The sequence below is a fragment of the Nymphalis io genome, chromosome 19 (assembly GCF_905147045.1).
Source record: "Nymphalis io chromosome 19, ilAglIoxx1.1, whole genome shotgun sequence".
In the NCBI taxonomy this organism is placed as follows: Eukaryota; Metazoa; Arthropoda; class Insecta; order Lepidoptera; family Nymphalidae; genus Nymphalis; species Nymphalis io.
The window spans coordinates 415,069-432,459 of NC_065906.1; the positions used below are offsets into that span (position 1 = coordinate 415,069).

At 36.9% G+C, this 17,391-nt stretch overlaps 1 protein-coding gene across 4 annotated transcripts in view; it reads left to right on the plus strand.

Annotated features, from left to right (window-relative positions):
• The window catches only part of LOC126775821 (serine/threonine-protein kinase D1), a 74,450-nt gene that overhangs the window by 49,676 nt on the left and 7,383 nt on the right, over nucleotides 1-17,391 (plus strand). For 3 of the 4 annotated variants that reach the window (XM_050497928.1, XM_050497931.1, XM_050497929.1), the window contains exons 2-4: nucleotides 15,490-15,639; nucleotides 16,032-16,176; nucleotides 17,191-17,331. In XM_050497928.1, the coding sequence (XP_050353885.1) occupies nucleotides 15,517-15,639; nucleotides 16,032-16,176; nucleotides 17,191-17,331 (409 nt within the window). In that variant the 5' untranslated portion in view covers nucleotides 15,490-15,516. Of the gene's footprint in view, nucleotides 1-14,744; nucleotides 14,881-15,489; nucleotides 15,640-16,031; nucleotides 16,177-17,190; nucleotides 17,332-17,391 lie in introns of those variants that run through there. The other variant, XM_050497930.1, reaches the window with a different exon arrangement.

Here is a 17,391-nt window from a genome sequence, read left to right on the forward strand (position 1 = left end):
AACGGCTCCGACAACGAATTGCCCCACGTATTCTATACCACCGTTATATATATATATATATTGAATTTTTTAAATACGAATTAAGTGTTTTACACTAAATAACTTAATAACACAAAACTATCTGAAGATGCAGAGCGTTTCGGAGAAAGGAACGGTTAATATTTTTTACACTGCCAATGCCATCAGGTGGCATAAGTGTCATAAGAAAAAAAGAATTTTATTGTTTGTATTAGAATTCTATTTATTATTAAGAATAAGTTTATATAGAAAAATTGCAAAGCAACTCCTAACTGATTAACTAATCTAGGATATAGTTTAGGTAAAATGTCATCTACAGATAGATTTCGTGGGAAATAAGAATCTTGGTATTTAATATAATCTTGTAAAGTGACGTTTCATTCATAAATATTACATAAATAAAAATCCTTCCTGCGAGGATTTTCGAAACCTGGTACTTGAATGAATACTTGTATGTTTAGATTTTGCTTGGCTTCTTATTAGCCGTCATCGAAGTCCGTCTTCACATCAAGTCATCCGTCCAGTTCTAGTTATTGAGAAGGCACGTGTCTTTCAACATGATCTCATAACTAAGTCCGCGCGCAAACATACAGATCGATGATGCACTCCTCTTGAACTCGGGGTGTCAGTCCATCGCGTCACAAACTGCAGACTCGGCGCATTGTTCCCACTCGATCGTACATCGCTCCTAAGAAACGTCGCAGACTTCATATTTATTTATTGCCCTACTACGACGGAGCTGACGAGAGTAATGCAATTTAGACGGACAATTTGCTAAGTCGTCAGGGCAGCTGGCTAATCGCGGGCTCGGATACTGTCATGTCAAATATTTGTTTTGCATTGAGTTTGCATGACGTGTGCTGCGCTTTCATTTGTGCACATAGGGTATCCCAGCGAAAGTCGTGGTTTTGTCATAATCTCTGTCACAAATAAGCTATTCGCTGGATGAATTGAACCTGAATGGTAATAAATTTAAAAGTAATTTGACAAAAGCATTACAAATTCACCGATAAAAAGGTTATGGTCTGTCTAAGAAGTGATGTCACAATGAACTCGATACCTTCAAGCTTTAGGTATAGAATAAGGAACCAGTCGATGAAAAAAATAATATCCCTTTCCTAAGCCAGAGGTACAAGATATATTAATTATATGTATATATCTGACATAAGGAACATAACATCTTAGTCGGCCTCATTTGAGGTTCCCACAACATATGACTTTTATAACAATGTCTACTGCCGGTGGCCACCACTTACCATCAGGTGGCACATTTGCTTGTCTGTCTTCCCATTATTAAAAAGTGTGAACAAGGAACAGACAAAGAGGTCGTGAGATAACGCTTACTTAAAATACAGTTCACGAACCTCTTGAACTATCAATGTAAAGTTTGCGCATGTCTAAAGCAGCCGAGTCAGCAGACTGCACTCAGAAGTTCCTCGTCACTTGACCGGACGATACCTTTTATAGAGTTAAGGAGGACCACTCGATAGTACGGCAGTAAAAAAAAAAGGACATGTTTTTTCTTCTTTTAAAAAAACTAACAGTATGGTAATGTCCCAATTCATATCGAATTCCCCATAAGTAGAAAGTTATGAGTTCATTCCGTTCTGAAGCATCCACATGTTTCTGTTTATTTTACATGCAAATGAAAAGAATAAACCGCTTACAAATCCTACTGACTGGTCGAATGGTCTTGTAAACCCTATGTGATATATGTATAAAAAAATAACCGCCTGAAAATATTCCACAGTTCGGCACAGACTTCAGGTTTTAAGTAAGTTTGGAGCTTAGTCCGCTTCGCGGTTCCACGGCTTAGAATTCCACCATTCCGACTTCATGTAATGAAACTATATTATATTACTTTATAACGAATATGTTTATAAAAATCAAATGACGTCACATATTTGCTATGCATATTGTATATAACTTACATAAGCTTCGATAGTTGTTTATAGATAATTTATTTTATATCGTAATGCACTCTCTTATTGTTTTCGAAAACAACAGTTGCCGGCCATTAATATACATTTATCACGAGTATGACGAACATGTCACCGATAGCCTATCTTTTATATAATAATAATAATGTCCTCCAGACCAATTTCGGCCACGGCGGCCAATCTCAAGAGAGATAACCCAACTGCGCAGGACATATTATAGTGCACAAGGGTGTGCGCAAACAAAGGTGCACTCTCTATTTCCTAACTCTCATAATCGATGGGACGGCACGACCAGAATGAGTTCATGCACAGGACCAACTGCTTTACGTGCTTTCTGAGACACTGGAGTGTATACACTTCTGAGAATTTTCTGACAGAAAAACCCAATAACTTTTTATTGGCCCGACCTGGGAATTGAACCCAGGACCTCCGGGACTGCGGCATTATATCAAGCCTCTAGACCAACGAGGCAGTTAAGCTTTATATATTAAACGTATGAACTTACGGACTTGAAACGAGCTCAGAGCGGCTCATCCTACACGACCAGATTTGATAACAGGTACTTATCCGTAGAAACAAAATGGTAACTCACCGCAGAACACGATCAGAAAGTGATATGCGATATTGACTATAATGATATACGCATCAAAATAGCGTAACGCCGTCAAAGTCGGTTATGAACATTTCACGACTGAAGTGCGAAGTGAGTTCTTACAGAATAAAACTGTAGCACTCAAACAATATATTACATTATATGTCTATATCACATTATTCAATAATGTATTTATATAGCTAAAATATAAAAACAAAAGTTTTGTGATTTTATTTTATAATTATCCACTAACCCACACTGGAGCGATGTGGTGAAAAAATCTCCATCCTCATATAAACGTAGGAGGTATTTATTACGCTGTGGGAGATTCGGTGGAAAATAGAAACTGAGTTTCTTTTGCCAGTTCTTCTCAGGTCAAAGTATTTACAATAAGTAAATGTAATGCTTGTATATTGAATAAAGGAATTCAAATTCGAATTGATTGCCATTCTTTGAACTTAAATTGCGCATGCTGTCGCAGCCACAATTACTTGAAGTGAACAACGTTTCCTTTTTTTCATAATAGTCGCGAATTTATCGTCTGTTGAAATATTATATAATTTCTCAGGCGGTTTGGGGTCACGACCTTCAGAATAAGTAATGTGAAGTCAGTGACCTCACTTGTATTTGTTCTCGGTGAGTAATAATTAGAACTTAGTGTCGTGAACCCCGTTTTAGTCTACGACTACGCCTAACTACATATTTTTATAGAATTCATGAGATTCCGTAGTTGTCTTAAAAGCTAAGGAATTGACAAACGCCACTATAAATTCCATCAATTATTTAAAAGTTATGGCGGGAAACCAATCCACCAGTAAAATTATTCCCCAGGAGGTAAGGCGTCTAACCTCTTCGTCATGAATAAGAACTGCGCTGACCTCATAATCATAGGCTTAGAGTAAGCGAATGATACTGAGTATTTACATATATTGAAATTGTAAATGACATTACACGAATTTATGTGTTATAATAATGATACATTATCATCCAAACTGTTGCACTTCACTCTCCGCAAGACATTCTTGAAACTGCACAGAGTACGATCGCAAAATGTCAGAAATTTAAATATACGACATTGAGTATAGTAATGATTATAGCGTATAAGTGATGCTTGCATGTAAGTAACGTATCACCGTATGTTTGTGATATTTTATAAGTGAGATACGAAGTGAGTTCTCACGGAGTAGCACAAATGATTCGACTCGCGATTTTGACAATGTCGTCAATCAATCTGTTCGTAGTAAGTCCGACGCTCCGTTTCTTTCCCTCGTCTAATCACATCGTCTGTTTTACCGTTATTAGTAATAACAGATGCAGATAGAAACCTTTGAAAAATTTCTACCAAAACGCAACACGGAAAATACGACACGTTCTTTTTCCTGGGCCTGTATGTATATTCGGTCGTTTGCTTCCAAATCGGTGCCCTAAAAGGGTCTTCTGGAAAACACAAATAATTGTCTTCGTGTATAAATTAAACAAAATCAAAAACCATATTAGTTTCTATGATTACATACATAATACATAATCTGTATGTAAACTGTATCTAAATACTTAATAATAATAGATAGCAAGAATTAAAATTTAAAAGTATTTGTTGCTTAATACAGACAATATTCTTATCTGCCATTGACCTGAACGAAGACGCAGTTAATTATTTTTCTTTATTTGTTAATATTAGGTCTTAATACGTCATCCGTAGGACAACTGATAAATAATTCGTGCGTGTCTTCCAGTCCGACCTTACCGATCGTCATATGACGTCATAACGTTTAACGTCATTTGTGTGTAAAAAGTAAAAAATAAACTGTCACTGCAGTTTTATAATTAAGTCTTAGGATCTGTTTGCCTCGTGTGAGTTTTTTTTTTAATCGATATCGTCGACGTTTATTGCAATGTGTATAGAATTACGATTATTGTCACTAGTTGGCGCTGTTTTCATTCCCATATAATCGCAGTTACCGTCAACGCTATCGGATGACTAAAAAAATTCGCATTAGTCACATGTAGTTCATTGACGTAGCGAAATATATCGCACGTGTATATTTTTTTTATAGAATAGGAAGGCGGACGAGCATATGGCGCACCTGATGGTAAGTGGTCACCAACGCCCATAGACATTGGTATTGTATGAAATGTTAACCATCGCTTACATCACCAAAGCGCCACCAACCTTGGGAACTAATATGTTATGTCCCTTGTGCCTGTAATTACGCTGGCTCACTCACCCTTCAATCCGGAATATAACAATACCAAGTACTCCTGTTTTGCGGTAGAATATCTGATGAGTGGGTGGTACCTACCCAGATGAGCTTGCACAAAGCTCTACCACCAGCAAATATATATACATATATATATATATATATATGTATATATATATATATATATATATATACATATATATATATATATATATATGTATATATATATTCAAAATCACAAACATATATATATATATATATATATATGTATATATATATATATATATATATGTATGTGATTTTGAAGAGATCGTATAGTGCACAAGTAGGAACGGAAACACAGGTGACTATTCTACGGTAATCAGGCAACCGGAAAGGGTTCGAAACGCAGGCACGGATTGTTTCCAACAATGGCAACATAAAAAAAAATTTTTGGCAGTTAACCCAATAACAAAGAGAATGTAAAGCCAGTTCCATGGATTTGCAACCTTACGATAGCCACGAGACCAATGAGGCCGATAGATATTATCCTAAAGCTGCATATATATTGCGCGCGGCAAACCCTCGAACATTGGCTCGTGCGGCGGCCGCGCGCTATAGAGGCGGGGTCGCGAGGCGCTACAGCTCAAACGTGCCGGGGCGAACCGCTCCTTGTCAGATTTTGAGACCGCATCAAAGGAGCTTCAAGTGACCGTGCGCGCTATTATGGGACGGTTGTCGATTTTGTAAATTGACTCGCGGGGCAATATGTCAATGGACATCGAAACGTGGCGTCTATTAATACAATTATATGACTTTGGTCAGACTATACGCCGCTGGCTGTTTAGCTGGATCGCTTGCCGTGTGTGGCAGCCGCGGTCTACTCAGGTCGAACATTAGCTCAAGCGGCTGCCGCGCGTTATGTATACACAGCTTAATTATAGTAACATTGAAATTGTCATTCAGTATAATGAGCTATAGTTGAGTAAATTAACACTCGCAGCAAATAATTTCCCTAACGAGAACAGGAACCTGTAACGAGATCTCGCAATAGTATCATTTATATGACGAGTTAATAAACTGAATTCTATTTAGTGGTCCTCGGTACCGAGATTTGCGATGTGTATCATTATTTGTTAGCGATCTTGATGATAGATACCGGGCGAGCCAACCTTGTAACATGACAATACAAATGTCCCTGTAAAGCTTACCTGAATAACCTATATTTTGTTTTTGTATTGTAATTCTTTACCACATGCTCGAAAACCCCTGTATTTTATACATCTCGGCTCGGATCGGATGGTTAAATAGTTTTGGTAATAAAGTGTTTCATCCACTCAACGAACTCGATGTTTTGCATACCTTATTCGAATGATAGTTTTATAAATCTGATACTTCTCAGAGAAAAAAGAGATTTTGATATATACAAGAATTGCTCATTTAATATACATGTATCTTATGATACAGGGTTTAGATTTAAACTATATATTATATGTATGTATTATATATATAATACATAGTTGTTATCTATGTATTATAATGTTAGATTTAAAACATGTTTTGATATTGATTTTTATTTATTTTTTTGATAAAATTTAAAGTGACAGCCAATAAATTTTTCACTGCTGAGCAAAGTCTTGAGAAAGCCTGCTCGTGTCTGGTCTGGTCTGCTACTATGTGGTAGATGCGTATGCCGCAGAATTTAATACGATACAAATGCATATTTCCTCATGAGGTAGTCCTTCACCGCCGAGCTCGAATAACGAGTTGTAATTTACATTGAGAAAAGACGATGTGACCGAAATTGGTCAAAATTTATTGGTTTTGTTCATTTACTTGTTCTAAGCGAACAAATAAATGAACACAATTAAAAAAAAACCTATCTCCTTATATCTATAATCACTATGACCAGGTTCATTTCAATAACAAATTCAGAAAAAAAATCAGAAATTTAATCATATGGGACGTTTAGTTTCGTGAACATTACAGACATATATGTACATCCTTTCGCATATATAATATTAAGTATCGATATAGTTCATGCATTATATTCCGATTTTAAATGATTCACACCAACGTTTTATGCTATGGAAAAGAGAGAGATTATTTGTGGCAATTTTATATGTAGATATATAATAATTATTAATTTTTCAAAACAAAAATACTTATAAATTATTTCTAATTTAAGTTCGACTAACTTTTCATCGCAAGGGAAAAGTCCCTTCTCTAGTGTATATATTCTAGCATTTGAACAGCTTCCAAATTATTATTTCATACACGTTATCAGCGGTACAGAAAAGCACATGGAGACTCCATGTGCTTTTCTGCTGCAAGCTCAACTAACGCCTCTCCTTCTCTCACGCGGGTGAAGCTACGGATGCAAACTTGTAATAAACATTTTGCAATTATATCAAGAAACATTATAGCTGTCTGGTTAGTCTGATTCATACCTATCGCTCGTGAGCCAATCACCCGTACCACTTCCTATATAGATACGGGTTATCACGGTTCATGACACGTGGTTCTCAGTTTATAGGTACTTTCTTCAATAAGCAACTACATAAGTTTCTAACGAACATCCCCATGTAATAATTAACACAATTAAAAGGTGAAAATCACAATACAATCATCCGTACACATTCCCAGTGTTGGGCGTTACGCCTTTCGAATAAATGAGCTGAGTCTGAGAGAATAAGGAAAGGTTGCACGACAAATTAATGAGTTACTTTAGCTTAAGGTCGTTCAACTCCAAGAATATAAATACCCTAAGAACGTAAATTTGGCGTCAAAAACGTTTAATTTATGATCGCTATATATAAAAAAATAATAATACTGACTGCTTCGTTGGTCTAGTGGCTAGATATAAGGCCACAGACCCCGAGGTCCTGGGTTTAAATTCAATCCATCCCATGTGCACTATAATATGTTGCAGTTGGCTATTCTCTCTTGGGATTGGCCACCGTGGCCGAAATCGATCTGGAGGACATTATTATTATATATAAAAACGTTGCACTCAAATCCAACCTATATTACAACCTATATACGATATATTTACTCTTGCGTGCAACTTTAAAAATCAAATGATTTCATCTACACATGATTAATTGCTATATTAGGATATTTAAATTCCATTTATCTTATCATCCGACCTTACATCTAAAGTCTGCTGCGGATGTTTAACGCCCGTTTCAAGCCAATTAGCACGGAAGGTAAACAAACACATGATGTCACCCTCGCATCAGACATCCACATATAGCTAATTAACATATATTAAATTGTTATATATTATTATAATTTAGGTATTTACAAAGAGAAAAAAAAAGATGGATACAGCCTAAATAAAAGTAGCATACAATTATTAGTTAGATTTTAACGTCAAGTTATGTCAATTCTAGATAAATCTTTTAAACTATAGCGGACCAAATATACAACGAACAGTAATTCATTAGTATTCTCTTTCTCTATTATCCGTATGCGTTGCAATGATTACTTTCAATAATTTATCATTTTGTAAAACAATTGTTAGACTGGCGCGCCATCTATCGCGCGTCTAGGAAGATCCTATTAATCGAATAAGAGTCTTAATCAACTTAACAAAGTTTCATCTAAACCGGATGAATAGTATTCACAAACGGGTCAAACAATTAAATATTTATTTTTAATATACATATGTAGACTAGCTGCCTTAGTACGATGCTGATAGACGATGAAATAAGCATTGTATTTATTTTATATATATTTTTTAAAAAGGCCTGAAAACAGATCGCAATACCACTTATCGTGTCCAAACAAAACAAAACACACAAAAAAAATCAAAACCCACTCATCATATATTCTACCACAAGCAGCGATACTTGCCATTTTTGTCTTCCGGTTTAAAGGGTTAGTGAGTGTAGCTACAGACACAAGGGAAATAATGTCTATGGGCGGTGGTGATCACTTACCATCATGTGGCCCACCAACCAGTCTGCCTTCCACTGAAACTGAAACTGAAACATACATGTTTCATTTTGATTCCGATGTTCAACAACGACACGGTTTGTCGCAACCGTGCGAAAATCCGTATATTTTTTGCAATATTTAGATTTTTTATATTTATTACGTATAGATAATTCATCTCTTGCTCGGCGGTGAAGGAAAACATCGTACGTGTCTAATTTCATTGAAATTCTGCCAAAAAGTGGCCTTAGGACTTTAGGACCAGGCTAGGACGTAAACAGGCTGTTACTTCATGTATAGATTAATACTGTACTGGTGGTAGGGCTTTGTGCAAGCTCGTCTGGGTAGGTACCACCCACTCATCGGATATTCTACCGCAAAACAGCAATACTTGATATTGTTGTGTTCCGGTTTGAAGGGTGAGTGAGCCAGTGTAATTACAGGCACAAGGGACATAAAATCTTAGTTCCTATAAGCGATGGTTGACATTTCTTACAATGCCAATGTCTAAGGGCGTTTGGTGACCACTTACCATCAGGTGGCCCATATGCTCGTCCACCTTCCTATTCTATAAAAAAAAAATGATAATAATAATTCGTATCTTTTCACATATTATTTTTTATTTCATCTTTCTTTACGTAGAACTCGGTCGTGTGTTGCTCTCACGCTCTTTTATTTTTTTACTCCTGTTACACTTACCGAATTCATTCATCTAGGCAGAAGCTCGTGTGTATCGAAAGCATAAAGAAGAAACTAAAAAAAATCAAGTCATCGGCTGGCACGTGTACGCCTCCGACAATACAATTGGGTTGAGGGTCAATGCCTTCGTTGACGTCACTCGCGATGGTAACCAACATATACGATGCTAACAAACATATATATATATATATATAATACAGACTGTACTGAGTACTACATGTACTAACTATGGACATTGTTTTTTGGCCGACGATTTTGTACACGTGCTTATTAATTATACTTTTTCAAACCAATAGTTATATTGCTCTCTCCCTCTTTCTTGGTTATGTTTTTAATCCTGAAATGTAGATTGTGATGCTGATTGGTAATAAATATGAAAGCACATTAAAATAACAATAAAACAAATTAAATACAAGATACATCAAACGCACGGACAACACGTCACTAGAAAGTTTGCAAAAATATGTTTCAGCAGCAACAGCAACAACAACGATACAAACAGCAACGATAAAAAGTTAGAAGGTGTTATGATTTGAACCAAATGATTGATACTGTTATCACCGATTTGTTACATGGTGGTAGTTACCGGTGGTACGGCTTTGTGCAAACTCGACTGGGTAGGTACCACCCCCTTATCAGATATTCTACACACACACGCCCATAGAATGTTATATCCCTTGTGCCTGTAATTACACTGGCTCACTCACCCTTCAAACTGGAACACAATAATACTAAGTATTGCTGTTTGGTGGTGGAAAATATCTTAGTAGCACTCGGCAATGTTGTAAACAATTGTAAAGCTATTTAAGCTATGGGTCCTCCGCTTGACCCTCTCCGGTCGTGTCAGTTTTCTATCCCATTGCATTATGAGAATGAGGGTCAGAGAGTGCGCTATAATGTGTCTTGCACAGCGAGTCAAAAAAAATCTTATTCATATTATCGTTGTAATTATTCCATATTAATAAAAGATACACTCCATTAAATCAAAAATGTCGCAAAGTGCTGTTACAAGACACCGTACTGCAAAGCGAAACATCGTAAAACTCGTCCGAGCCACTAATCGATTAGCATCAAAGTAACGAATAACATGGATGCTCAGACGAAGACCCACAAGGTCTGATTACAACGTCGCGACGAGTTAATCTTCCATGGTGTTGTGTTGCGTGTTGGTCCAAGAATCGAGCTCTGATTCAGCTAATCCAGATATTACCAACTAAATCTCAGACTAACTCATGTTTTAAGTTAATTTGAAAAAATATTTATTCATGATTCATGCGTGTTAATTAATACGATAAATATATATTTTTAAACATGCGTGAAGAACCATTTTCAGATGAAAACCTCTTGCAACAATATATAGCCCATATATATGGATACATATATATATGGATGGGCCATTCCGGACAAGATCTGGGAACTCGTTAATTAGGTTCCAGAAGAATCTTTTAGTAACATATCTTTTTTCAGAAGGTTCCGTTTTTTTTTTATTTATTCTTATTTAATGTTACTATATCATATATTTAAAAGTATGTAAATGTCCCACTGCTGGGTTAAGACCTGCTCGGCTGTATATAAATGAAGAGATGTGTGCTCGCCATTTATTATCTACAGAACGTGTTGTAAAGAGCAAAATAAGTTAATTCGGGTTGTAATACTACCAGATATGGTAATTCGTTTTTTTTTTAATCTATTTTTTTAAATGTCTGTATATACAAATTGAATAAAAGTAATTCGTTGAACTTTTTCATAGTTCATGTGCGTGACATAATGGAATTCCGGTTCAATCCTACATTATTATTTATATACACAATAATATCTGTGATCTTTTTAACTTCAGTTTTAGTAATTTTGAATTACTGACCATTATTTCACTTCTACTCTCAATCTAACAATTGATGAATATTTAAATGAGATAAATTAGATTAAAAAATGATAAAAAACATCTCGATATTTCATAATGTTATGCCTTAATTATAGGATTATTTTGTTTTTTGAATGAAGTCAAGTTTATTTATAAATATATAATATGTAACTGTTGGCCAAGACCTGTTCTCAAAATACCTCGCTTATCGGAAGGTTCACGTCAATATTGTGATTAATTTTATTGCATAAAACGATAATCCCTGTGACCGCCATGTTGTTTTGGAACTGCAGTGACTGGGATCGTCTCGTGCCCCAGTACAATTGCCCTTAAACTACTAACATGTGACTTGTCGTAATGTTATACGTAACAGCGAACAAAGGGCGTAAATATTCTCATATTAGCGAATTTAATTCATCGTCCATCTTCGCATCGTTGGCATTCGATACACTTAGTTGAAGAATTTAAGGATTTAGAATAACCAGTCAAATGTCGAATCTCGCTCACCAAGGGTTCTGTAAAAAATTGTAGGTGTGTAATTTTATCGAAAACAGAAGATATTAAATTCAAAAACTGTTGTCCCCATATATCGGCATAAGTCGCGGTCAGTTTACGAACCGCAAATAAGTTTGTAAGGACAAATAAATATTTTCGTGATGTGACTACATATATACATTTATCTGATTTTTTCATTTACTTGTGCTATATGAATGCTTCTTCTTGCTCAATTTCATGATTCTAGAGCAACGGGACGTAGAGACGGTATAGGGTACATCAAATCAAATCAAATACTTATTGATTGTCAAATAAGAAACTTTCCACCAGTTCGAAAAGGAAAAACTTAAGGGAAAAGAAGAACTTAGGGGTTTTTTTTATAGAATAGGAAGGCGGACGAACCTATGGGCCACCTGATGGTAAGTGGTCACCAACGCCCTTAGACCTTTTTTTTTTTTTTTATATTCGCCGGGAGGGCAAATGACTGTACTCCACCTGATGGTAAGTGGTAGTAGAGTCCAAACGCGACGACGGCCAGTACAGACGGGAAAAACGTTCTGCACTAGCCGCCTTCGCCTTGCCGGCCCGCAAGATGCCTCTTCACGCCTCGTTTGAAGGAACCCGGGTTGTAAGAGGAGGGGAACACGTGAGCTGGTAAGGAATTCCATTTTTTGGAAGTGCGACAAAGAAAGGAGTTGCCAAATTTCTTTGTTCGCGATGGAATTGATGTCACAGTTAGGCGGTGACATCGAGAACCAGCTCGCGTGGACTTAAGAAGGAAGGGGGAAGCAGGAATTAGAGAGAATAATTCCTCAGAGCACTCGCCGTGATACAGTCGATAGAAAGCGCTCAGTGCTGCTATCTCACGACGCAATTGTAAAGGTTCAAGGGTGTTTGTGACCTTTACGTCGCCAATAATGCGTTCGGCACGTCGCTGCAACCGGTCCAAGGCCTCAAGTAGGTACTTAGCGGAGCCATCCCAAAGGTGCGAGCAATATTCCACGCAAGACCGTACCTGTGTTTTGTACAGCAGGCACAGTTGTTGTGGCGTGAAAAAGCGCCGCATCTTGTTCAGAACTCCGAGTTTCCGTGAAGCTGTTTTTATAACAGCCTCGATGTAATCCCTTGGACTAAGGTCGCAGCGAACGTCAATCCCCAGCATGGCGATTTTGCTTTGTATCACCAGCGGAGTACCACAGAGGGAGGGAAGAGGGGAAAATGTTGACTTTTTCGCCGTGAGAGCGCATACCTGTGTTTTCTTGGCATTAAACTCAACAAGATTATCAGAGCCCCATTTGGCGATGAGCTCTAACGTCCTATCGAGTTCAATGACAAGATCCTTCCGCCTCTCCTCAATTTCCGCTCGCCCAGCCACTGCGCGTCCGTGGTATCCACCATGCACTGTACTATCGTCTGCATAGCAATGTATGTTCCCAAGAGAGAGCATATCATTGATATGCAAAAGAAAGAGTGTGGGAGATAGCACAGATCCCTGGGGGACCCCAGCATTCACTACATAGAATTGTGAAGCGCAACCATCTACTAAAACACGAAGGCTACGCTTGTGTAGGAAGCTGGCAATCCAGGTGCATAGCTGAGCAGGCAGACCATATGCCGGCAGCTTGGAGAGAAGACTTCTGTGCCAGACCCTGTCGAAAGCCTTGGAGATATCGAGGCTGACAACCAACGATTCTCCATGCTTGTCGATAGCTTCACCCCAGAGGTGCGTTACGTACGCTAGAAGATCACCTGTGGACCGTTTTGGTCGAAACCCGTATTGACGATCATTAATTAAAGAGTGATCTTCTAGACATTGGCATTGTAAGAAATGTCAACCATCGCTTACATAGCCAATGCGCCATCAACTTTGGTAACTAAGATTTTATGTCCCTTGTTTATGTTTTTAATTACATTATATTTTTGTTTTTAATTACATTGGCTCACTCACCCTTCAAACCGAAACACAACAATAACAAGTAATGCTGTTTTGCGGTAGAATATCTGATGAGTGGGTGGTACCTACCCAGACGAGCTTGCACAAAACCCTACCACCAGTAAGTTTAGATTCTATCGTGGCTGATATTATTTTCAAAAGAGTTTAAAATACATGTAATACCATAGTCTATAGTAATGTCAGAAGATACATTTCAAGGAGCTGTTATTTATGGCGCTATTCAAATCGTCAACATATTTTTTTTGTTTTGTGCAAGATCTCCTGTCACATATAAAGGATGGTAATTATCTGATGACAAATTCTTTATAATTTAATTACTGTTAAACACAATAAAGTCAATGAAAGGGTCACAAGGAGAGCCAGCGATCTCAACCATATCTACTTCGTTATATACTGTAAAGTTCCCTTAGGCTGTACAGTATAGAATACCGGTATGAGTGACATATATAAATAGACAAGTATATAAAATATTATAACTCAACTAACACATTTTAAGAATTAATTTGAGTAATTATATAAAAAAAAAAACTTTTTGTAATACCCACTATTGTCAACACAAACGACTTGTCTGTACACGACTTGTTTTAATTCAAGGGGACCATCAGCTTTCAACATCAAAACGCCTATTATTACTTCTACTTTGCCAAACACTTAGTAGTTTCCAGTTCAATAATTGTATCAAGACTAAAATAATAATTATAAATGAATTTAATAATAGTGAACATACTTATCTGCTCGGAACAAAAAAATTAAGCTGAAGTGTGCGCAAACACACTTGCACTCGCTAACTCACACTTCCTAACCCCAGACTGCTACCTCAAGGTCTGCGAGTCTGTATAAAATAACTAGTTTTTAAACATTTGTCGCGAATATGTAAGCGCAAAGGTTAACTCACAGAAAACACCTAAGTGGCGTCTCCCTTAGTACAATTAATTTGTTTTGAGACAAGAAAATAAATAAATAACATACTTTTATAACAAATGTACATCTTTATTAGACTTAATTCCACTTTAAATTAACATAATGTTATATGTTCTCGCATATGAATATATGTATGCTATATGTGATATTGTTATCTACGCTAAAGAATCGCAATGGCCGTTTAACCTGAGTATAGATTAATTCGATTCACCTTTTATAAATATACATTTATATTCGCAAGTCGATTATATAAGGAAAAGCTCACTCTAAATCCGGGTCGACTGGTTCGTATTAATTAACACTATTTTTTTAATTTGTCGAATCAATCAACACTCGCACAATACATGATCATTATGCATCGTGATTTTTTGTAAACAAAGCTTGGGATGAAATGTTATAACGTCCGATCGTGTATTAATTATCACAATAGCCATTAAGCTAAATAAAGTCTTATTTATTACGGTTCATTACACTGTTTACACTTTTTATGTAATTGTTGAGGTTAATTATATAATTAAGACAAGTAAAATTATGTATGTATATATAACTAACTTCTACAATACTATGTTCTGGGAGTTTATTATAATTATGGACATCAAAAAATTACAAAATAAAACCAAATTACAAAGTTTATTTGTTGTCAACAGTTTAAGCAATTTTGAATGCCTTGTGTGAGTTTTTTTATTTAGTCGATAGCATTGACGTTAACTGCGATTTGTATGGAATTCTGATTATTGTCACTAGACGGCGCTGTTTTAATTCCGTACATATAAAAAAAAACGCACCAGACACATTGAATGAAAATGCCAATACGTGAAATTCAATAAGCAAATGTTAAAGTACTTATTATATTAAACAAAATTGGGTTTAAAAGAGGTTTATTTTGTTTCCAGGTGGTAGCTACAGGCTAGACATAAACGATGGAGGACGAGGTGACGTTCCTGTTCCAGATGGGTGTCCTGCGTGACGCGGTTTCGGCCCCTGTCAACATACTAACCCTCGCGCATCTTAAGGAACTGGCCGTCAAATTCGTCCAAGAAAAGGTAAATCCTGAAAAGATGGGATGGGTCTGCGTAGGCGGTACCCACTCATCGAGTAATTCAACTGCCAACCTAAATTTCATAATGCTGTGATGAATGATGTGAAAGTGTGAGTGATCCAGTACAAGTAATAACATCTTAGAACCCGGTAGGCTTCCAATGATAACAATTCTTAATTTGACAATCAGTTTTAGTATCATCTTGAAACATCAAAACATGCAGTCTCAACCAAAGTTAAATTAATATTCAATTATTAAGTGATACTTTATTAAATAACAAATAGTATTTCTAAATATACTTATGTTAAAATATTATCCAGCTCGTCAAACTAAATCTAATCGTACATCCTGAATTTGAACGTGATCTTTGAAACGTATCCGCCTTTTTCTCAACAGATACCGGACAATGGTCTCAATCGGTTGTCGGACCGCATCTTGCTGTTCCGCCATGACTACTGTTCGCCCAACGTGCTGCAGATCATCAATTCTGCCACAGATGTCACTGACGAGACCCTCGTCGAGATCGTCCTTACCGCTAATCGTGAGTGTTGAAATTTAAAGGTGAAATGGACGAGGGAATGAATGTCATTACTAAAAGAGTATTGATTATAAACTAGCGAACCACCCGCGGCTTCTCCCGCCTCAAAATCAAAAAAACCAATTAAATGGGATAAAAAAGACAATGTGTCATTTGTGTCATATTTTAGCTGTGATAAAGCGTGAAAAAGTAACAAATATTCACAACGCACACAGCAGCAACTAATAGAAAAAACTTAGAACCCTTCCACTCTTATCAAACTATAAATAAGGATAAAACTAAACAAATATTGCAAACTTTATTAAGCCCTACAACTAATAGTTAAAAATTGTAAATTAAAGAAAAAACTCAAAATAAACAGGCGGGACGACGATACCTTAAATTTGAAGTTTGAACGAAACGCGAGTGGTAATATGTATTACAGAAGGTAACTACTTATGAAAATCTGGACACCGCGATTCAGAAATTGACATTTTGAGCACACCGCCATCTATGGTCTCAGGACCGCAACACATAATATAACAACAAAAATATATACGTTTTTAATTTTATTAGACTCTACTATTAAATTTTGTTAGACTCAACCGTTTTTGATAAAATAAAGACTAAACGGACCTTGAAATACATCTTATAATAATTCACTGACTTATTCACACTGAATACTTCACTGGCTTTCCGAGGCACGGGAGTGTACAGACTCCGGGCTGCTACGGAGAATTTTCGACGGAAAAACTCAATAACTTTTTATTGATTTTATTCCTGCGGGTCTGCAGCCGTACATATAGCCACTAGACCAACGAGGCAGTGTACCTCAGGATGTGATTGAAGATAAAGAACACTATGCTTATCACAAATATGGAACACGACAAGCGAATCAAGAAGACATTAGAAAGAAAATTATATTTTATGTTCTGCAATAACTCTTAACTTTAGTTTCGGTACATTACCGAAAATAAATTTTCGTTATTAATAAGTCGTTACACATCTAACACTCTGATCGCTCTATTCTGCTGCCAGCACTTCTCTGCGACGGAGCCGACAGCGCGCCGGCGCCGCGACCGCACGCGCTGGCGGTGCACTCCTACAAGGCGCCCACTTTCTGCGACTTCTGCGGAGAGATGCTCTTCGGCCTCGTGCGACAGGGACTCAAGTGCGAAGGTAACGCCGTCTCCAGATGAAGCTCCGTGCACAGTCTATGGTCTGCAGTACAGATCGTGT